This window comes from Cynara cardunculus, assembly GCF_001531365.2.
Source record: "Cynara cardunculus var. scolymus isolate 2C chromosome LG 6, CcrdV1, whole genome shotgun sequence".
Classification (NCBI taxonomy): domain Eukaryota; kingdom Viridiplantae; phylum Streptophyta; class Magnoliopsida; order Asterales; family Asteraceae; genus Cynara; species Cynara cardunculus.
This window is the reverse complement of record NC_037533.1, coordinates 17,540,296-17,563,346: the sequence shown is the minus strand read 5'-3', so window position 1 is coordinate 17,563,346 and position 23,051 is coordinate 17,540,296. Positions and strand designations below refer to the sequence as shown.

General features: G+C 33.3%; 3 protein-coding genes across 4 annotated transcripts; 1 reads left to right on the top strand and 2 right to left on the bottom strand.

Annotated features, from left to right (window-relative positions):
- Positions 1 to 78: 78 nt before the first annotated feature.
- LOC112514987 (F-box/LRR-repeat protein 14-like) lies at positions 79 to 9,621 on the bottom strand. Of its 2 annotated transcripts, XM_025121645.1 has the most exons (17): positions 9,480 to 9,621; positions 8,168 to 8,384; positions 8,061 to 8,076; positions 7,948 to 7,970; positions 6,915 to 7,122; positions 6,093 to 6,239; positions 5,500 to 5,574; positions 4,261 to 4,332; positions 4,088 to 4,159; positions 3,480 to 3,551; positions 3,141 to 3,212; positions 1,902 to 1,973; positions 1,733 to 1,804; positions 1,507 to 1,650; positions 1,214 to 1,285; positions 684 to 830; positions 79 to 605 (listed from the first exon to the last, which is right to left on the bottom strand). In XM_025121645.1, the coding sequence occupies exons 2-17, from the start codon at positions 8,363 to 8,365 to the stop codon at positions 421 to 423; spliced, it is 1,647 nt and encodes a 548-aa protein (XP_024977413.1). In that variant the 5' UTR covers positions 8,366 to 8,384; positions 9,480 to 9,621; the 3' UTR covers positions 79 to 420. The 2 variants fall into 2 exon arrangements, with proteins under 2 accessions (XP_024977413.1, XP_024977412.1); XM_025121644.1 differs by having other exon boundaries at positions 7,948 to 8,076.
- A 4,454-nt stretch (positions 9,622 to 14,075) lies between these two features.
- On the bottom strand, positions 14,076 to 14,834 carry LOC112514947 (triphosphate tunel metalloenzyme 3-like). Its single transcript, XM_025121596.1, has one exon. It carries the CDS (start codon positions 14,806 to 14,808, stop codon positions 14,188 to 14,190), a length of 621 nt encoding a protein of 206 aa, XP_024977364.1. The 5' UTR covers positions 14,809 to 14,834; the 3' UTR covers positions 14,076 to 14,187.
- A 2,159-nt stretch (positions 14,835 to 16,993) lies between these two features.
- Positions 16,994 to 19,994, top strand: LOC112514218 (glycerol kinase-like). Its single transcript, XM_025120547.1, has 4 exons — positions 16,994 to 17,127; positions 17,218 to 17,439; positions 18,619 to 19,579; positions 19,749 to 19,994. Exons 1-4 carry the CDS (start codon positions 16,994 to 16,996, stop codon positions 19,992 to 19,994), a joined length of 1,563 nt encoding a protein of 520 aa, XP_024976315.1.
- The last annotated feature ends 3,057 nt before the right edge of the window (positions 19,995 to 23,051 follow it).

Sequence of the window (23,051 nt, the reverse complement as noted above, 5' to 3'; positions counted from 1 at the left end):
TATCCGTGCTTAATCAAAGTTCTAGAAATTTAACTCCCAGTAGTCTAGTACGTTATGTAAAGAAACAAACCAGATGAATCATGAATAAAGAAATTTCCATTTTATACCCAGAATATTTACAAGAATCTTTTCAAGAAATCTTGATCTTAAGACAAATATTACAAGAAATCTTGATCTACAAGAATTTTTCATTTTATACAGAACCATCCCAGAATATATACAAGAATCTTTTCAAGAAATCTTAATCTCAAGATAAATATTAAATAGATCCAGCCATGGATGCTTTTATTTACTTTACAGCTTCCATTTTTATGGAAGAAAAAGCTTCACATTCAGCAGGTATCTGGTATTTACAATTCAACAAATTCTCGAGTCCATGAGCACCCAACTTTATGTACAAAAAGTCGTCTTCTTTGGGAATCATTCGGGCCGAAACGTCATGAGATCCGGGAGGTGGGATTCGTGGAGTCGTTTTATATCGTTTGCTGTCACCTTAGTGGACTCCAAGCTGAGTGATTTCAAGTTCTTGAGCTTCGTTAGATGCTGCAATCCTGCACTGGTTACCCGTGAACTCGAAACATTTAAAGAGACCAATTGTGTCAATTCTGCAATGAAACCAACCATATTTTCAGATTCGTGCTTCTTTAAACAAGAAAAAGGTATGGGTTTGACAGAAGAAATACCGGAAATCAATTCCAGAGATTTATCTGTCAGGTGGTTGTTTTGAGATAGATTCAAAAGCATCAGAGATTGAAGATTCTTGATGTTTTTCACACCCGCATCGGTTAATCCCCCACCACAAATTTCTAGGGATCGCAAGTTCTTGAAATCTACACAAAAACGAGGAAAAAAAAGATTCAAAAGCTAGAAATAAGAACCGTCACTAAGGAGATCTCTCAATTATATGCGTTTGGTGCGTGGGACAGAACGAGACAGAACAAAAAAAAATTGTTCCATGTTTGGCACAATATTAGACTGCAACAAAACGGGACTAACTACTAAGTGGGATAAAAATGCATTTTTTTGGTCCCACCAAAATAGATGGAACAAATATAGGGAGATAAAACAAGATCGGTAAATTACTAAACTACCCATGTCAAATTAAAACCCTAAAACCTTCCACAATTCTTTCACCCACCAATTGTTCTATCCAGTCCCATTCACGTACCAAACGCACCTAAACTACAAACTATCATAGGGAAGTATAGCATACTGCGCAAATAATTCGTCCCATTGTCGGTTATTTTAGCACAAAAGAGATCCAAATGAGTTAATCCAGTCAAACCTGCATCACAAATAGAAATCAGAATATTGAAAACTAGAGCAACTGTATGAAGGGATGAATGGAAGGTGTTGTTTGTTTTTTCCAGCGGTGTTTGAAGTCTGAAGTATTATTTCACTTCTACTGATAAAGTCCGACAGCATAATCAAGAAGACTGTTTTTATAAACAAATAAATATGTTCTCTTTTAAGTTGGTAAGTTAGAATATCTTTAGGTAGACATACTTGTAAGAGCTGCAAGTCCGGCATCTGTGATTTGGCGAACATCTAAATTGAGGGATCTAAGAGATGACAATTTAGCCAAGTATCTTAACCCTCCATCAGTAATAATAGTGAATGAAAGGTTCAAACTTTCCAAATTCACCAAACCTGCAAGATCATATAAACTTCCATAAAGGTCAAAAAGATTGAAGTGGGTCATCATATATATATATAAAGAGAATGGCTTAACCAGATAGATGACGAAGACCGTTGTTTCCAACTTCCGTATCAGACAATTCCAAACATTTCAAATGATCAAGACCTGACAACCACATACATATGTACATCAATATATACACAAATTAATGAATATAAGACAACCAATTAAGAAAGTAATGATTAATTAACACAAAAATCACCTGCTAAGTGTACCAGTCCTTCATCCCCTATTCGACATGAATCCAGATTCAAACTCTCCAAATGTATCAAACCTGCATGGAGCACCCCCAAAGCTTAAAAATACAAATTTTTGGAACACACTGATGTATAACTTTTGGTTCATATCATGTTAGAGTCTGAAATCGGCTAGACAACTCGACATATTCTCACATGGTATTATAAGCAAAGGTTTACCACTCTAAGAACTCGACACTTTGGGGCAATCAATACACGTCTAGGCCCGTCACCCGTCTAGCCCCCCTAATGACACTGAGACAATATGTACCCATCTAGCAAATGGGGCATCTTAAAGAGTCCCAAGTTGGCTAGACTTTGACCATTTCTTCTCAATATATGTTCAAACCTCTCTTCTCTTCCCAAAGACTCTTTTGGAGAGTAATCTAACGAGATTCCACATATTCTCACATGGTATAAGGTGGGACTCGACAATCTGGGGCAATCTGTACTCGTCTAGCTCCCTCACCCGTCTAACTCCCTATCAACACTCGGGCACAATTTGTGCCTGTCTAGCCTTTCGTTGAAGCGCCCAACATTTGATTCTCACATCAGCTAGACTTGGACCATTTATGCTCAGCCACCAAATTTACCTTTTAGCCATTTCTCTCACAGTATTTCAAAAAAGTTACCACCTCCGCAAGTAATCACTCCTCAACTTGCGGAGGGGTCAATAAAAAAGTTTTGTGTGAGGTGGGCATGCGGTTGAGATGGTTCCACAAGTGAAGTTTGAATGAGAGTTCTGCAAGTGGGTCCATGAGAGATGGTTCCATCCATAACTGGGCATGCATTTTTTAACTTATCAATGCCCCTCCGCAAATTGACGAATGGTTACTTGCGGAGGTGGTGACTTCTTTGAAATCTTGGGAGAGAAATGGCTAAGAGGTAAATTTGGTCGACTAAAATGGCTATTTGTGCCATTTGGCTTTTTGCTCACTATATGTTGGAACCTCCCTTCACTCCTAAAGATTCTTTTGGAGACTAATCTAACAGAGTTCCACATATTCTCACATATCGGTTTAGTGCAAGTCCTAATGCAAACATTTTTACCAACACCTTGTATAAAGGATCAAGATTATGTCAAAATCCATTTGCTTGTTGAAGACTCAAAAACTTACAATTATTCTGGACCGTGAACATGTCGGTTGAAAATAAAAACAATCCCAGATACTAGTATAACGTACAAGTGAAAGTTAAAGATTCACCTTTCAGGTGTGCAAGAACAGCATCTGATATATCATTAAATCCCAAGTTCAGCACTTTTAGAGACTTCAGCTCTGCATGAACATGACAATATAATGGAGCTCCAATGTTATAAAAACTTCTAGCCATATAAATGTTCACAATGAAAAAGTCACACAGTTTCAGAAATATGCAAGTATTACACCTTTAAATTAACTAAATGACAATTTTACCCTTACAAGTAAAGGAAGTAATGGAATTCTCCATCTCATAGTTAAGGGTAGAATCAGAAACAATTGAAAGTGGACAACTATTTTGAAGCACACTCAAATACATCACAAGGGTACAATAAGAGGGCTTACTTGAAAACTTGTCACACCCATTGTCAGTCAGATTAGATCTGCTTACATTCAGATAAAGTAGAGCAACAATATCTGAAATAAAACAAATAAGTTGAATCAGAAACTCGAATTCCTGTTCTATAATGAGATAATGTGAAAGAAAAAAACGTAACTTTATAATCTTAGGTGCTGTTTGTTAACAGCTTCATGAGCTTAATGAGACTCAGCTTATTTGGTCAGCTATATATGATTGTTTGGTAGTGGCTTAATGATATAGAAAGTAGCTTATTCAATAAGCTTCTAGGGGGGAGTTTTATACAGAAAGCCCAATTTTTCTCCAAACTTGCCCCTCCAAGTCAAAAATCATACTTCTTCCATCTATGTAAAAACCCACCCAAACAAAAACTTTCCCTATCTACAAAGACAGATTAATGCACACTGACAACTTCATCCATACAGGACTTAACAGAAAATCAATCAAACAACCCCTTCATATGCACTTATTGTAATTCATATTTTGACCAACTTAAACATATCCATCGATAATACTTCATCTTGTTACCGACCGCATACATGCTATAACAACATTAATTGAAGATTTTTCAACCAATTTATATCATTATATGAACCTGAAAGTGAACCCAAGCATGCTGCAGTTATCGGGCAGCGTTCCATATTCAGCAATGCAAGCTTGTGTAAACCTGTTAAAAGCACGTACTAGTTTTAGATTTTTAATTTGCTGTCATTTAAGTCAACAACATTTAGGAAGTTGCATATAAAGATGACAAATAACCCGAGAGACCTTTCAAGAATGTGACACCATGATCTGTGACCTTGCTGCAAGAAATTTGTAATTCTTTCAGGTTTGTTAGCTCTGAAACATAAGAAAGAACGAATCATCACCATAATACAAGATCACGGTACGTTTGTATGAACACTGGTAAAATATCATAGCCCATAAATTGTAGCACATAAAATGCTCCAAGTTTATAAAGAAGTGATCAAAATTGGTAAATATAGCATAAACAGTATTCAAACTTTTTTAAGAAGTTCATTACAAAGTATACTAAAATCTAGAACCCGTACAAGATGGTAACATACTCTTGATCACAAAGAGGGCTGGACTAAACTAGCAAGAGTGAGGTGGGCAGGTGAAAGAATTTTGGAAGGTTTTAGGATTTTAATTTGACATGGGTAGTTTAGTAATTTACCAAAATTTTCACATTTCCCTGCTCTTTGTTCCACCTATTTTGTTGGGACCAAAAAAATGCATTTTTGTCCCACTTGTCAGGTCCAGTCTAATTGTCATACCAAGCATGGGACTACAAGTTTTTGTTTTGTGCTATCTTGCATACCAAAAGCACCCTAAGGGTGCGTTTGGTATATTGGACAGAACAGAATGGGGATCACTGTTCCATGTTTGACAGAAATTCTATGTGGTACAGAGTGGAACAAAGTGGAACAGAAATGTTCCACTCCCACCCCATAGAACAAGCTGAAACGGACTTATGTTTTACCAATATAACCTCAAAATAGAACTCCATTCTCTTCTAAAACATCAAATATGCCTTCCTCTTCACATTTTGTTCATTCTTTAACTTTCATTATTGTTTTGTATGCTCTTAAAATTTTCACTTTACTATCCTCAAAATATTATTTTTATGTGGTTTCTATATTTTTATTTATTTATGTAATTTGTCAAATATTAATAATAAAAAAATAATATAGAAAAAGTGTAAAATAAAATTTGGAAACTACATAAACCTTTTAATTTGTTATCATTTTAATCTTTTGACGACAACTTTCTAATGATATATTTTGTTACGAAAATATTTAATTTATTATAATTTAATAAATTACATGATTAAACAAAATATACAAACAACTCATTAGAGTTAAATTGGTCATTTTATTTGTTTTGTCCAGTACCGTCTTACCAAACGATGGACAGTTGTTTTGTCTTGTTCTATCATGTCTAGATACCAAACACTACCCTAAGAGACTGTCATGAATCCACATATAGAATACAAACCACAACTACCTGAGAGAGGCTTCATATCCGCATCAGTAATGCAGTTACAACAGTTGATGTTAAGTGCCTCGAGCTTTTTCAGACCTGAAAAATATTGAAATACCACGATCCCTATTTTAAACAAGATCGAATTTAAACTCCAAAGCAATATAAGCACAATGTTAGCATTGAGCTTTTCCAGGTGCAACTTTCGTCTTAGTGAAAAAAGGTTACATTTTTAACTTCCCAAAACCAATCTTTAGCAAATACTCCCTCCGACCCCAAATAAGTGCCCATATTTCTATTTTAGTTTGTCTTAATCTAAGTTTCCCCTTTCAGTAAGTGCCTACTTTCCAATTCTACCCTTAATTATGGAATGGAGAAATTCATCACTCCTTTTTTTATTAAGGGAAAATTGTCATTTTGTTAATTAAATATGTAGCAATTACATATTTCTAAAACTATGTGCCTTTTTCATTATGGACACTTATTTTGGGATGAGGGGAGTATCATATCAAGCTCATGATGCTTGTTATTGCTAACCTCACACGATGTCTTATTATATACAACATGTTTGATGAGATAAAGAAAAGGATATTATGAGGTAAGTCGACATAAAAGACCTCTTAGATGAACAAGACCACCATGGACACCATGACATCTTTCCAAGTCCAACTTTAACAAATTGATTAATCCTGAAAGCACACTCATCCCTTTGGCGGTAATGCTGCTATTCCTTTTCAAACTCAAAGTTGTCAAGTTTGAAAGACCTGAAAGATTAAGCCATAATCAGTAAGACCAAAACAAACAAGCCCACTGTATCCCACACATAGATGAGGTCATGAAGAGTAAGATGTACTCAGACCAGACCTCTACCCCCTCTACCCTAAACAGTAGAGTGGTTGTTTCCAAGAAGACCCTCAGCTAGTGAGAAAGTGTGTGAAATTAAAAAAAGAACAGATAAGCTAAGATTTGAAAAGCTAGATATGAGCGATGTTTGTTAGTAGCTTAATGAGCTTAAAGGGACTCGCAGCTTTTTCGCTCAACTATAAACGATTGTTTTGTAGTGGCTTAATGATATAGAAAGTGGCTTATTCAATAAGCTTCTAGGGGGAGCTTTATGCAAAAAACCAAGTTTTTTTCCAAACCTGCCCCTTCCAAATTAAAAAACAAGCTCTTTCCATTTAAAAAAAACCTTCCCAAACAAAAACATTTACAATCTATTCAAGCAGATTAATCCACAAAGACAACTTTATCCATACTGGACTTAATGGAAAACCAACCAAACAGAAAGCAATAACAATATGATTGCTAAAAGAGCCTGCCATGGCATTCTAGTCTTGGCATAAAAAACCAAAAAAAAAGAAAAAGAAACCCGCATCTTCCAAATTACATAAAGATTGATATGATGATAAGATCATTAAAAACTAAGAGAAGAAAAATACCACTAATTCGGCCAAGCCCGACATCAGAAATCTGGTCACAGAAATTAAAGTTTAAAGCTTCAACGTTCTTGCAGTCTTTCATATGGAACAAACCAGAATCTGTAACATCAGAACCAGAAAGATCTGCAGAAAGTAAAGATGATCCCTGTGAGCAGATGATATCCATCCAGGCATCATCAACCCCTGGATATTCGCCTAAATTAATGTCCTGCCAAAAAAAAAGGTAATTCTCATTAAAAATCTTGAAATTACAAACTCCAACCTCACTATAACAAAATCAGCTTTATAGAATGTCAAATATGTCTAAATGTCCTAATAGTCTGCTTTATAGGACTAAACAATTGTGCTCCCTATGTAAAAGCATTATAAAAGTTGATAGAAGTTTTTGGATGTTCTAACAAGGTTTTCTGAGAACTGTTGAAATAAAATGTCTTATTAGCTTTTTCATACAACACTTTTGAGAAGTGTCCTATGAAGACATCCTTTTATATAACACTTGTTTTTATATCACAATTTTCATATTGTCATACAAAAGACAAAAAGCGTCCTAAAAACTTGTTCGGACTCCCAAAAATGTCCCATCAACTAACTGGATCATTTTTACATAGGACACACAATCATTTGGTCATACAAACTCAACTCCTATAAAGTAGTCTATTAGGACATTACTGTTTGGTTGGTTTTCCATCAAGTTTTTTAGGATAAAGCTATCCATGGGGATTGATTTGTCTGTATAGATTAGGAACATTTTTGTTTGGGAAGGGGTTTTCATAGATGGAAGGAGCGTATTTTTTAATTAAGAGAAGCAAGTTCAATAAAAACTTGGCTTTCTACATAAAGCTCTCGCATAGAAGCTTAATGAATAAACCACTTTCTATATAATTAAGTCACTATCCAGTAGTCATGTATAGTTGATCGAATAAGCTGCGAGTCCCATTAAGTTCATCAAGCTGCTAACTGACAGACCCTTAAACATATTTGTTATCCTACAAAGCTGATTTCGTTGTAGTTTCTGCTACTCATGATTAGATACCTGCAGAGCACAATCTTGAAAAGCTTCAAGACAAGCCTCGTTAAGCCGTTGAGAATAGACCAATTCATCAAAAATCTGCTGACTGATATCTCTTGGAATCATAGAAAAGGTACCATATTGATAAATTTCCTGTTGCATAGCAAAGATATCACTAACCTCAACAGCAAAAGTGACCAAATATGATCAATCACTCTGCTTTATTATTAAGAGAGTAACATACCTCAGAAATTTTATAAATGCACAATTCCATTAGAGACGGGCATATTGCCTTTCCGTCTTTATTGTCCACATATGCTCGAGAAAAAGAAGTTCCTAGCCATTTTGAGCTTCCACTTTTAGAATATCTTCTAGAAACACCTCCATGCACATTATCTTCGTTGGTTTGTTGATCTCTTTTCCTAGAACAAGCTCCCCCCATGGTAATTCAACCTTACAACCTACAGAAACAATATATATATATATATATATATATATATATATATATCAAGTCTAGATGTTATAGATTTCAATAAGGTATAGCTCTTTTTTCGATCTATTGAGGAAAAAGGAGATATATTTCCATATTTAAATGAAAAGATGGTTCCAAAGTGTTGTGAAACACACATGTGATGCAATTTTAACTAGAAATTTGATGAATATCAACCCATTAACAAGATTCATCATTCATATTTCTTAACAATTCTATGATTCAAAAGAATGGTAGAGCATCTCCAACAGCTATGTTACATTTTCTCTAAAATAGAGTATTAACAGTCTAAATCTCTTAAAAATTTACCTTCAACTCCAACAGCTATTCTATTTTAGCAATTCTAACATTAAACATATCATTAAAATATTAAATACATTCAATAAAATATTATATCTCTCCTAAAAATTTATGTTCAATACTTACGCATTGGTCGGAAAGTATAAAATAATAATTTCTCTTTCTACATAGAGATTTTTAAAATCACTGTTTTAACATACAAGATAGTATAGTTGTTGGAGTAAAAAAGTTGGTATATTCTCTGCTTCTCTATTTTAGCATAGCTGTTGTGCTCCTGGGGAATTACTATTTTTAGAAAGCCATTGGAACAAGATTGTAGTAATAGCTCACATGTTCAAGAGTAATTTCATGTTTCTTACTGCAAACAGAAAGTATAAAATTTAACTGAAACAACACAGTCACTCACAAATTAGCATCCATTGTTCATCATTTTCAGAAGTTAATTTCAATTCTGAAAGATAGGTGGTAAGTAGAATTAACCTAACAATTAGACACAATAAAGCCCTTGAAACAAATTATAGAAACAAAAATCAACAACAAACGAGTATGAACATAAACTACAAACCCAATTGCGATTACTATAAGCAAGAGATTTAAATGATCAAACAATCAAGGGTTGCAACCAAAATACCCATTAACCAAATTCACGACTAACACTACCATCAGAAGAAGAAAACGAAAATAGAACAGGTTTTACCGAAATCGATGAACTCAATTCATGAACAAACCAAAACAATCATTAAAGCAAAGGATGAAGAAGACGAACCTGATTACAGAATCTGGTGTGGTAGTGAAAAGTAAGAGCGGAATTGAAGAAAAACAGAAGGGAAAACGAGAATCCAATCTGAAGAAGAAAGGGGCGATCATTGGGTTTGAAGTGAAATGTTGAGAAAACCCATTTGGATTAAGAGTATGAATTTTATGATGATGGAGAGTGGAAAAGGAAAGAAGAATGGAGAAGGTAAAGCGTGTAGGAGTGCTGACGAACCAATAATCGAACCGGCGGATGATGTCAACGTGGAGGCTCGGAGTTTGATGCTTCACTCACCAAGAGGGGTTGGGATAAGACTTAAGAGGTCCCACATTAATATTAATATTATTTTCATCATACAATAAAACAAAATTGAATAAATAATTATTTTTTAAAGACAAAAATCTATATTATATTATAAAGTATTTGATAAAAAATTTAGATTTAAAATTCAAGATTAAAAATAAATTATATGTAAAAAATAATTTATTATAGCTCCATACTTAAATTCGTATAACTGACTATAGATAAACATAATTAAATGCAAGATGAACATTTTATTTTAAATATAAAATATAATTAAAATAATTATCGAATTCTAACATAATATTCAATTATTATCTTTGTAAAAGAATTATATTGTTAAATCAAAATATAAATTGTTTCGTTACTAAATCTAAATTAAATTAAATTATAATAAAAAATTAAAAAAAACAATAATTTTTGAATAGTTAATTTCATATTAATATGGATATATCTTTTTCAAAATTTCATGATATCTTTAAATTTATATTTTATTTAAAAAATAAAAACATTATCGTTTTCTTAGAACCACATAAAACTGTATTATAGCGTCGACATGGACAAAATAAAATGAAAGATTAAAAAATCAAGATGTATTGCACTGTATTGCACGACTACCCTTCTAGTTACTCAAAATAACCATTTCAGTTTTATACATTTCTCTCTTAAAATTTCAAAAATGTCACTATCATTGCAAATAATCTATATTTGACAACAACTCTTAAAAATTATTATTTATATATGAAATATTGTTTATTTATGCATACTACTTACAATTTAAGATTACAAATAAATTGTGCGTAAGTACAACTTATTAAAGCTTCATATTTGAATTCGTGTAACTAACTGCAGAAAAACATAATCAAATACAAGATAAACATTTTATTTTAAATATAAAAAATCTAAAATATAATTAGAATAATCATTGAGTTATAATATAATATTTAATTATTATCCTTATAAAAATATTATATAATTTATACTATATTATAGAACATTTGACCAAAATTATTTAAAAAAAAATTTGTGCATGAATTACTGTTTATTGATGCATAATACTTACAATTCAATATTACAAATAAATTGTGCGTAAGTACAACTTATTACAGCTTCATATTTGAATTCGTATAACTAACTGATAAATATTTGTGTAACTTATTAAAGCTTCATAATCAAATACAAGATAAATATTTCAGTTGAAATATAAAAAATATAAAATATAATTAGGATAAGCATTTAATTCTAACAAAATACTTAATTATTTTTCTTATAAAAAATATTATATAATTAAATAAAAAATAAATTAATTTGTTATTAAATTTAAATTTAATTATAATAAATAAAAACTACACTAAAGAAATTACACAAAAACAAGAACTTTCAAATAGTTAAGTTGATACTAATATCGATATATTTTTGTCAAATTTTTATGATATCGTCAAACATATATTTTATTCAAAAATAAAAACATCATCCCTTTCTCAAAAACCACATAAAACCATATTAGAACATCTATATAGACGAAATAAAACGAACCGAGATATATCTTGTTGTATTGCGTGAGTACCTTTCTAGTAACTCTTCAACTTGGGAAAGGGTTAAAGTGTAAAGAAATTTGAACATGGTCCGTAAGTATAAAGACCAAATCTATAATTAGTTAAAGGTCCACAAGTGGTACTTTTGCCTTTATTATGAACCATGTTCAAAAATTACTTTTCTTTACACTTTGATCCATTCACAAGTTGAAGAGTTGTTACTTACGGAGGTAGTGACATTTTTGAAATTTTGGGAGAAGAATGGCTAGGCCGTAAATGTGACCATTGGAAATGACTATTTTGAGCAATTTCCGCACCGAAGGTTATTTAAGAGGATTTCTAATGTAAAGTTCTTATAAACAAAAAATACGGGTTTTTAGAACAACTATTGTTAGAGAGAGTTTTGTAAGAATATTATATTTTTTGTACAAAACCTTGGTTCTTACCTTGAAATTTGTGTAAACCGAACGTTTTTGTTATTTTTTTCGTAAGTGTTGTCGACTTTGTAATTATTATTGACATTAATAAAGATTTAAAAACATCATTCAATGTTCAAACGATGTTATTGAATCATGTTTTATGATCGTTTGATCCAAGGCGAACGACTATAACCCTGAAGAACAAGGTGGTATCGTGTTTTTCTAATTACATATACATTTTCTGTTAAATAGTACCAAAATCCTTCGTTTTGCACAACCTTGTTATTATGAAACTTGAAGCTCCGAGAGTTGCACGTATAATATGCAAATCGACCAAAATAGTGATTTCAGCCGAAACCCTTTTCACTTTTTAGCCCGTTGGACCAAAATAACCAAGATTTAACAACTTGCAGAATATACTTTTTTTTTAATTAAATATGAATCTAGTTATCGACTTGCAAAATGAGTGATTCGGCTTGCGACACCTCCTTACGGGCTTGCAAAATGGTCCACAAAAAACATATATTATTCATAAAAAATACATTTCACAAGTTGCAAATAAATATCCTGCTGTGGTTGATTTTCCATTAAGTTCTAACATGGGGTTGTTTACCAAATTTTTTAGGGAAAAGTACAATAAAAACCAATGGACTTTCTTGTTTAAAATGATTAAGTCCTTGGACTTTTTTTTTGAACAAATAAGTCATTGGACATTTCAAAACATGTTAAATAAGTCATTGGACAATTTTTTGGAACAAATAAGTCATTGGACATTTCAAAACATGTTAAATAAGTCATTGGACAATTTTTTGGAATAAATAAGTCATTGGACATTCCAAAATATGTTAAATAAGTTCTTGAACAATTTTTGGAACAAATAAGTCATTGGACATTCCAAAAAATGTTACATAAGTCCTTGGACAATTTTTAGAACAAATACGTCATTGAACAATCCAAAACATGTTAAATAACTTCTTGAACTTTTATAAAACATGTTGGATACATTCTTATGACTTGTACAATTAGTTAAAGTGGTAAAACATGTTGGATACATTCATATTTTGAACGATTAAGCCCCTAAATATTTTTTGAACCAAAAAGTATTTAGATCTATAAAATTAAACAAATATAACAAAAAAAGTACTTACATTTACAAAAAAATAATTACATTTAAAAAAGATTTTTGATAAAGTTTATTTTAATTAAAATTAAAATATATTCTGTCAGTGATTACTGATGAAATTTATTTTAATTAAAAATAATATATTTTATAATTTTTTTTATTTTTTTAGTTTAAAAAATCACTGACAAAATATATTTCCGGATTTTTTTTCCACTATTTTACCACTTTAACTAGTTATACAAGTCATAAGAATGTATCCAACATGTTTTATAAAAGTTCAAGAAGTTATTTAACATGTTTTGAATTGTTCAAGGACTTATTTGTTTCAAAAATTGTCCAAGGAGTTATTTAACATTTTTTGGAACGTCCAAGGACTTAATTGATCAAAAAATTGTTCAAGAACTTATTTAACATATTTTGGAATGTCCAATGACTTATTTATTCCAAAAAATTGTCCAATGACTTATTTAACATGTTTTGAAATGTCCAATGACTTATTTGTTCCAAAAAAAAGTTCAAGGACTTAATCATTCTAAACAAGAAAATCCATTGGTTTTTATTGTACTTTTCCCAATTTTTTATTAAGTCTTGTATGAATAAATTTGTCTGTCTGGATAAATGGGTGTTGTTGTTTATTTTTTTTTATACGAATCAACAGTCTGAATAACATAAATGACCGATTTCCCCCCTTAATATTAATTATTTGAACATCAAAACAAAAAATCATAAAGAGGCCGAAGATGAGGTATCTCATATGGGAAGAAGGCGGTGCTCTAAATAAGGGGTAGGGATGTCATTTTTGTGGCTAAATGAGGACAACACACCATTTCTATCTGTGTGATTAAGCCAAGTTCTGTGCGAATAAGCCATAAGTAAACAACCCAAATGAATCGTGCGAATAAGTCAGATAGACCAATAAGCCTAATTAAGCCGCAAGTAAACAACCCTTAGTTGATTTTTCATTAAGTTCTATATGGACGAAATTATCTGTATGGATTAATCTATCTTTATAAATTAGAAAGATTTTTGTTCGTGATAGTTTTTTTCATAGACGAAATGATTATATCTTTTAATTAAGAAGGGCAAGTTCGAAAAAACCTTGGCTTTCTACATAAAGCTTTCGGCCTCCTCTAGAAACTTACCAAAAAAGCCGTTTTCTATATCATTAAGCCACATGTATAACCAAGATCCAAAATGGCATTAGATGTAACGTGACAACCACCTCAAGCCATTAAATGGGTTTGTAGAACCATAATGAATCAACTACAAACAAGACAAGAAGACTCTAGATTCTTCTAGAAGAAAACTTCAAACATTTTCATGTTATACTTACTTGTCGAATTTCAAGCAGGAAGCTTCCCAGATCTAAAAATGGCGAACTTTGAAACCTCCGAATAACAAAACCTAATTCCATTCTCATTCAACAGCTTTTCCATCATCGATTTAGCTTCATCAGGATCATCACTCTCACATTCAATCTCATAATTAACCCCAAATTCATACTGCGTTTCATCCAATTCCAATTTCAATCCATTCCAATTATAAACCGCCCGCACATTTCGAAACCCTCCTAAGCAAACGAGATCCTTCAAATCAACCCCAAATTCCCCCGTCACTCTCTCCAAGATTCCGGAACTGTAATCGTCGGCGATTGTCGAGAACCTCCACGGCTCGGCGGCGCAAGCGCGGGCGACTGCGGGGTCGAGGATTTCTTCCTGCTCCTGGATGCGACTGATTCCGGCGGAGATGGTGGGTTTGGATTTGAGGGAGAGGACGGAATGGGAATCGAGGTCGTAGAAACGGAGGCGGAGGGCGGCGAGGTGGGTGGTGGCGAGGGAGAGAGATGGGGTGTCGAAGAAGAGGTTTTGTTGGAGGTGGGTTTTGGTGTGGTAAGGTGAGAGGAGATCGGAAAGTTTCTGGTGGGCGGCGGAGTCCGGTAGCCGGAGTTTTACTTCGACCTCCATAGTGGTGGCGGAGATGGAAGCACTTCTGTGAGTGATTTGTGAGGATAATCTTGAAATCCCGATCTTCATCGAACGTACCATTTTCACATATTCATAAAACAAAAACAAAATTTTGTATTTATCAAATAAATAATTTATAATTATTTTATTCATATTGTGAAATAATTATTGAATTTGTCAGTTAAATTTTTCGAGTCGAGCCAAACATGTTTATATGATCATAAATTATACAATAAAAATATAAAAATTATTAGCATCAAGTCAATAAATGAGTTAATCGATCGTGTGTTCGAGTCCATAAACGAGCATGAAGCTCGAGCCCTACATTGGTAAAGTTATTCGAGCTCAAACCTGGTATTTTTTTAGTCGAGCTCGAATAACCTACTACTTGATTCGGCTTGTTTATACCTTAATTCTGATACAAGCACTGTTTTAAAAGGCTCGCTGCAACAATTGTCATAAGGCGTTGTGACTCAAAGCTTGTGTCTAACATAATGCATAGTTATTTTTTACGTGATATTTGAATTTTCATACATTTTTAGTGTCTTATTTGTTACTTTTAAATATATATAGGGGTGTAAATGATACGAGTCGAACTCGAGTATCATTATACTCGACTTGAACTCGAAACCTAATTTCCAAGCTCGAACTCGACTCGAAAACTCGCGAATCAAAGCTCGACTCGAACTCGATAACTATTTCTCAAGCTCGAATAGTAACTCAAATCAAGCTTGAACTCGAACTCGAATCAAGTTTGAACCAAGCTTACCCATTGAAATTTTAGGGTTTTTCTCTTATAAATTTTAAAATTTAAAGGTGTTCTCTCATATTTTATAAAACTAAAGGGATCAACTTCAAACTTCATCATAAAAAAAAGACAAAGTTAGAAAATTTCATTCACATCCCTCTTTTTTTATAACATATTTTCTCCTTTCTTTTACCATCTCTCTTCTAGACAATTTCACCAATCCTTTTTATAGTTTTTCTTTGTCTTTTTTTTTTTTAATTATGATTTTAATAAAAAAATTGATCATTATTTATAATTAAGAAATGTTTTATATTTTACTAGAAGGGTACTCGTGTAATGCAGCGAGATACATCTTCATTTTAATATTTTGTTTTATCTTTTGTCTTTGTTGATATATAATATGGTTTATGTGGTTTTGATAAAAATAATGTGTTTACTTTTGAATAAAAATAAATTTAAAGATATCATAAAATTTTGAAAAAATATATCGATATTAATATCAAATTAACTATTTAAAAATTCTCGTTTTTTTACAATTTTTTTAATTCAATTTTTTATTATATTTAATTTAGGTCTAATAACGAAAATTTTATTTTTGACTTAACAATATAATTTTATAAAGATAATGATTCTGTTAGAACTCAATGGTTATTCTAATTATATTTTAGATTTTTTATATTTAAAATGAGATGTTTATCATGTATTTGATTATGTTTATCTGCAGTTAGTTATACGAATTAAAAAATGGAGCTTTAATATGTTGTACTTATGCATAATTTACTTGTAACCTTAAATAATAAGTAATGTGCATTAATAAACAATACTTCATACATAAAGAATGATATTTAAGAGTTTTTGTCAAATGCTTTATAATATAGTATATATAAATTTTATCATAAAAACTGATTATATTTTAAAACTAATTATATATAAAATAATCGAGATTCTCACGAGTTTTTCGAGTCGAGTATTGGGTAGCTTGACTCGACTCGTTAATATGTCGAGTCGAGCTCGAGCAAGCCTATTAGAGTTGAGCTTTGACTGAGTCGATCTCGAATAGCTTCCTTACTCAACGGTTTGCAAGAACTATCATCAGGAGAGTTCTTATAAAAACCTCATACCCTCTAGATAAACGTTTGTATAGTAACCTTGATTCTTACCATGAAGTAACATTTTCCATGTTTTTTATTTTATTTTCTCGACTTTATAATTATTAATTAAAATTGATACATTTATTTTGTTTTTTATGTTATTGATATGATAATGAATGTGGTTTGTGGGTCCCATTTGAGAGGTTGATAACGAAATCATGTAACAAACGAGAAACAGTTAAGATTAGAAAGGATATATAAATGCAGAAAAACCAGGAAGCAATAAGCATCGTTAAATGATCCCCCAATTTGAGAGTTATTTTGATCTAACAAAAACACAAAAAAAATGGCCAAACAGGAGACGTATGTTGGATCGATTGATCAAGGAACAACAAGCACCAGATTCATCATCTATGATAACAAGGCTCGACCCGTTGGATCTCACCAGGTCGAATTCACTCAGTTCTGCCCACAAGCAGGGTAATCAATTCAATTTTTGTATCTATATGTATCTCTCTCTCTATATATATGTATATGTATGTATGTTGATATTGATGTTGATGTTGATAGATGGGTGGAGCATGATCCTATGGAGATTCTGGAGAGTGTAAGGATATGTGTAGCAAAAGCGATAGATAAAGCCACCGCCGATGGTCTCAACATCGATAATGGCCTGAAAGCCATCGGAATCACCAATCAGAGAGAAACCACCGTCGTTTGGAGCAAATCCACCGGTCTTCCTCTTTACAGCGCCATCGTCTGGATGGATATTCGTACCAGTTCCATTTGCAGGTTCATTCTCATCATCTCTTTTCTCAAATCCCCCCCCCCCTTCTTAATGATTGCATGTAATCATGTGATTGGTGGATATGAATGAGAACAGAAATTTGAGACGGGTGATTTTTATCCACGACGAGAAGGATTGGCGGTCCAATTTAGACGGTTTAATCCCTTGAACCATAAACTAAACCGCAATGGTTGTTTAGAAAAATTTCCAAACAGTCAAATCAAACCACAAAAAGGTGGTATGATCTACCGGTTCAGGCTATTTGGCCCTCAACGGGCTTTAAACTTTAAAAAAAACCTTAGACATTTATATTTAAAATTGAAATTTATACCAAAATAACATTGTTAAAAAATAGTATATCGAATTATAATAGAAATGCCTATTGTTAATTAAAAAATATATATTGAATTAGTTGAAAAAAGTTAAACAATTTCACCAACAATAGATGGAATTATGGACAAATATTGAGCAAGTCGAAGGTTGATTTGGAATTTCAGAATTTTGAATCTGATTTTTGACGGGTTTCGGAATTTTGTTGATTTAGATAAACGGTTAATTAAGAAATGAAAACTAAAAACATAATGTGTTGGGCAAACTTTTTCTGGTTGAGCCCTAAAAAATGAGCCTACAACATGAAGAGTAAATATAATTAATACATGTATATTTTTGGGTTGGTTCGGTCTAGACCGCTCAAAAAACGTTCAAACCACAGACCAGACTAAATTGAGCGGCTTGGCTATTTTCTAGACCAGACCAAACAGGTAGAACGATCCAGTTTAACACCGGTTTGAACGGTCCAACGATTTTTTTGAACATCCTTAGATCAAATCATAAATTGTCCTATCTAAAAACGTTACAACAGATTTATAGGATGCTTTTAGCTTTTAAAATAAAGTGACTTATTAACCATTCTTTAGAACACTTTTGACAAGTGTTTACTAAACCCATCACTTTATAAGACATTTGTCTTATAAAATAGTTAATATGACACTTTATTTTAAAAACATATCCTAAAAAACTCAATACTTTTAGAGATAATGTTTTTTGGTTTGGTCCTATAAACTTAAGTCATATGAAATACTTTTTTAAGACACTTCTACATTTTAGACGTAACACGAAATCAATGTCTTTGTAGTCTCTTTTGATCCAAATGACCAAAGATTTCATGATGGTTTTTGGATCAGGGAATTAGAGAAGAAGTTATCAGGTGGAAGGAATCATTTTGTTGAGACTTGTGGGTTGCCAATAAGCACTTATTTTAGTGCACTTAAGCTGCTATGGTTGCTGGAAAATGTCCAAAAGGTTGCCGAAGCTGTTAAGAAGGGTGATGCACTCTTTGGAACCATCGACTCGTGGGTGATCTGGAACTTAACCGGAGGTATTCATAACGGTATACACGTTACAGATGTGTCGAATGCATCAAGAACGATGCTTATGAACCTTAAAACACTAGATTGGGACAAACCAACGTTGGAAACTTTAAAGATTCCTTCGGGAATCCTACCAAAGATCGTTAGCAACTCTGAGATTGTCGGTCATGTAGGACAAGGATGGCCGTTTTCTGGGGTTCCGATTTCAGGATGTTTGGGTGATCAGCATTCAGCCATGTTGGGTCAATCTTGCAAACAAGGACAGGCAAAATGCACTTATGGAACAGGTGCTTTCATACTTCTGAACACCGGTGGGGAAGTGATCAAATCGACCCATGGTTTATTGACGACTTTAGCTTTCAAGCTCGGGAAAGATGCTCCTGCAAACTATGCTTTAGAGGGTTCGATCGCGATCGCTGGAGCTGCTGTTCAGTGGCTGAGGGACAGTCTTGGGATCATTAGTAGTGCCAGCCAGATTGAGGAGTTGGCAAAACAGGTTGACTCGACTGGCGGAGTGTACTTTGTCCCGGCTTTCAACGGACTCTTTGCACCATGGTGGCGTGAGGATGCTCGTGGTGTTTGTATCGGGATTACAAGGTTCACGAACAAGTGTCATATAGCTCGAGCCGTGCTTGAAAGCATGTGTTTTCAGGTGAAGGATGTGTTGGACTCTATGCATAAAGATGCTGGTGAGAAAGAGAGGCATGAAAAAGGGCAGTTCTTGCTTAGGGTGGATGGTGGTGCTACTGTTAACACTACCCTTATGCAGACCCAGGTATATTTTCTAAATTCTGCATTTTACGTTCCCACGTCAGCTATATTTGGACCATCTAACCTCTGTTGGAACTTCCTTTTGAAGGGTTCTTTTAGAAAGTAATCTAATGGGGTTCCATATATCGGTTTTCATTCTTTTTTTCCTCAAAAACTGAAGGGGTTTGTTGCAGGCTGACATTATGGGTACACCGGTTGTGAGACCAGCTGACATAGAGACAACGGCACTTGGAGCAGCGTATGCAGCTGGTTTAGGTGTCGGAATTTGGAAAGAAAATGATCTATTTTCAAACGAGGAACGAATGAAGCAAGATACCAAATTCACTCCTGCATTAAGTGAGGAGGTGAGGAAGAAGAAGGTGGCTTCTTGGTTCAAAGCTGTGGAAAGATCATTTGATTTGGCTGATTTATCCTTCTAAACTCCTACTATTATTGGTTGATCAACCTATTTCACTCCTTTAATCGTTGTTTTCGGTAGTAAAGATACTTTTCCATTCGTCTTTCTGGTGTTCATGGTGTTTGTAACTGCATTCCAATAATATCGTTAGTGTTTTTCGAATGTTAAAAATGACCATGCTTTTGGTCTGCTGTCATTGTACCTATTCGTTACTTTTTCTTACTTGTTTTTCTCGTGCTTCGTTCACCTTATAGTAATATTTATTCATGTTACTTGTTTGCTCACACTCTTGCACAAACCAAGAGTTTTCACAGAAACAACCGCTCTACTAAGAGTATAGGCCAAGTTTACGCACATCTCAACCTCCCAAACCCTACTTCAAGTGGGATTTACTAGGCCTACAAAAATTGTACCAATACAAAAGATTATCAAGTATGAACTAAACGAAGTGGTTCCTTGATCCATTACATATCATTAGCATTAGGGGTGTACGCAGATTGGGTTAGAAGGCTGACAGTTTAGGTTGGGATGTGTTCTTGTCTAACTCTCTCTATGCCTTTTGGTCTTACCATGCCTTTGTATGCTTTCACTATACCTATTCGTTACTTTTTCTTGCTTGTTTTTTCTCGTGCTTCATTTACCTTGTACTGATATTTATTCCTGCTACTTGTGTGTTCACACTTTTGCATAAACCAGGGGTTTTCATGAAAACAATTGTTCTACTCTTTGAAGTAGAATTCAAGCTTTTGCACGCGGCCCCAACCCTACTTCAAGTGGGAATCTCTGGGCCTAAAAAGAAATAGTGCCAATACAAAAGATTATCAAGTAAACTAAGAGGTTCCTTGATCCATCACATATCATTACCAATTTAGCATAGCTTTCTTGTGAATAAGAAGAATATTTTTTAGAACAAAAACCTAACAAATTGCTTGAAGCAACTATGAGATTTTTGTTAATGTTCATCATAACTATCATCTTTTTTATGTATTCACTACTACTGTCATCATCAATATCAAGTTGAACATGCCAAACCTGTATATGAAGGATTGGCAAATCAGTAGGCAGCCGCACAGGCATCCCAGGCTTCCATCCTGATGGCACCACGATATTTGGAGGAAGCATATCCTTGATTAACATATTAGCAAGTGGATTAGGCTCTGATGGATTTTCAGCCTGGCTGGAGATCGTATAATCTGGTGAGGTACATGTACATTAGCATTTTCAACTTCTATGAATATTGTTTGCTTCCAAATCAACACCAAATCGCGTAATGGACAGAAGCAATGCAGTCAATCAGTCATCACTGAAGCATAAACTACAACATAAATCAGTACATTCAGCAATAACATGATTCCATGAAAACAACATGGAGTTAATGGAATCATTTATGATAACAAATTGACCAAATTGTCTTGAGAGCAGTTGCAGTTCTACAGTCTACACAAATACAATGCATACTAATTTATGCAACCAGAAAAGCGAACGTTGAACATATTTTCTCCGCGAAATAAGATCTCATAACATAGTTCGAAATTCCTAAATCACGATCCACAGTTTTAACCACATACATACAAGAAATACAGAGATCCAAACATCACGCATACACAATTCCAAATTCAAGTAATTTAAACCATATATCGTGGTTCACCAATGAATTTCCAAACTAAACCAGAAAAAATTAACAGGCAACGTGAATATAAAATTTTAGAAATACTCAACAGATCATAAAATTGACAAATCTCTCGAGAAATTTGGGATTCAAAAGGTTGAGAGTTACTTGGTCGTGCTAGAAGTAGAAAAAGTGACCGGGAGACTATATAACTGGAAAAAGACTAATGGTTGGTTCCGGAGGAGGCATGCGTCACCGATAAGTGACCACCAGAGCAGCAACTGTCGTCGAACAGATGGATTTGATCCCCGGTTGGGAGAGGCGCGAAACGAGATATGATTTTCATATTGGGTTTTGATTGTACTCCACTATTTAAAGGTTTTTATATTTTAATCCATGCAGTTTTAGTCCTTATACTTTCAATTTTGTACAAGAAACCCCTATCTGAAAATCTAAAAGCCTTAATTTAGAAACGCAAACATGATCCCTTGATTTATATCGTCATGCAGTTTTAGTCCTTATACTTTCAATTTTGTACAAGGAACCCCTATCTGAAATACTAAAAGCCTTAATTTAGAAAAAAAACAAACATATTCATACTGATCTTTCCGTTAATCAATATCTCAAATTTCCTTCTGTTAATTGGAGTCGATTTGATTTTAAACGGATTCATCTAAGAAAGAATCGATCTATTCTTTGATGGTTTGTGGGGCTACGATGAATTGTGGGACCCAATGAGATGGGTTCACCGTTCACCTTAAATAAGGCTGGATTTGTTCGTATGCATTATGGGTTGCATAAAAAAGTACATCGAATTTTTGTCATCACGAGATATCAATGATTTATAGGCACGTTCTACAATCTGGCAAATCAAGTTTATTTTTGAGAATCAATAAGATCATGTAATACTTTGAGCAAAGTTGAATAACTTCAAACCAGTTAGGTTGTAGGGCACTGGTTAAAAATCTCAGGGGGGGGTATAGTGGAAAATCTCATTTATCCTTGGTTTGAATCCATACGTTGCCAAAGACTTTGTAGTCATTGAGGTTCACTTGCGATAACTCCAATCTATCTGTGGTCGCTCAGGGGATTAGTCGATACACACGTAAGTAAAGAAGTCTTTATATGTTATCATATGCTTAATATAGCAATAAACTTATATGATTTTAGTTAGTAGTCCTTTTCTTAAAAAAGGGCATGGCAATTCTATTAAAAGATGTTGCAAGAAAACACTTTCTTGCACTTTACAACCATTTCTATTTTAATGATACAAAATTGAATTAATAAATATAATTTAACAAAAAAAAGGGAATTATTGATCTTCTAGAAGACCAAAAACTTGACTATTGATGCATCAATGTGATATGAAGGCTACTTTTGTTTTATTAGGTGTATTTGTTGATTTTAGATCACCCATACTAATTAATATATATATATATATATATATATATATATATATATATATATATG

What these genes read in the sequence shown, in the direction of transcription:
- LOC112514987 (XM_025121644.1), bottom strand. Translation starts at nt 8,365, where the DNA reads ATGGGGGGAGCTTGTTCTAGGAAAAGAGATCAACAAACCAACGAAGAT. An exon ending in AGGACTGGTACACTTAGCAG is followed by an intron (nt 1,805 to 1,901) that starts GTGATTTTTGTG and finishes TGTGGTTGTCAG; the next exon opens with GTCTTGATCATTTGAAATGT. An exon ending in CGGACTTGCAGCTCTTACAA is followed by an intron (nt 1,286 to 1,506) that starts GTATGTCTACCT and finishes TTTGTGATGCAG; the next exon opens with GTTTGACTGGATTAACTCAT.
- LOC112514947 (XM_025121596.1), bottom strand. Translation starts at nt 14,808, where the DNA reads ATGGAGGTCGAAGTAAAACTCCGGCTACCGGACTCCGCCGCCCACCAG.
- LOC112514218 (XM_025120547.1), top strand. Translation starts at nt 16,994, where the DNA reads ATGGCCAAACAGGAGACGTATGTTGGATCGATTGATCAAGGAACAACA. An exon ending in CGTACCAGTTCCATTTGCAG is followed by an intron (nt 17,440 to 18,618) that starts GTTCATTCTCAT and finishes TTTTTGGATCAG; the next exon opens with GGAATTAGAGAAGAAGTTAT. An exon ending in CTACCCTTATGCAGACCCAG is followed by an intron (nt 19,580 to 19,748) that starts GTATATTTTCTA and finishes GGTTTGTTGCAG; the next exon opens with GCTGACATTATGGGTACACC.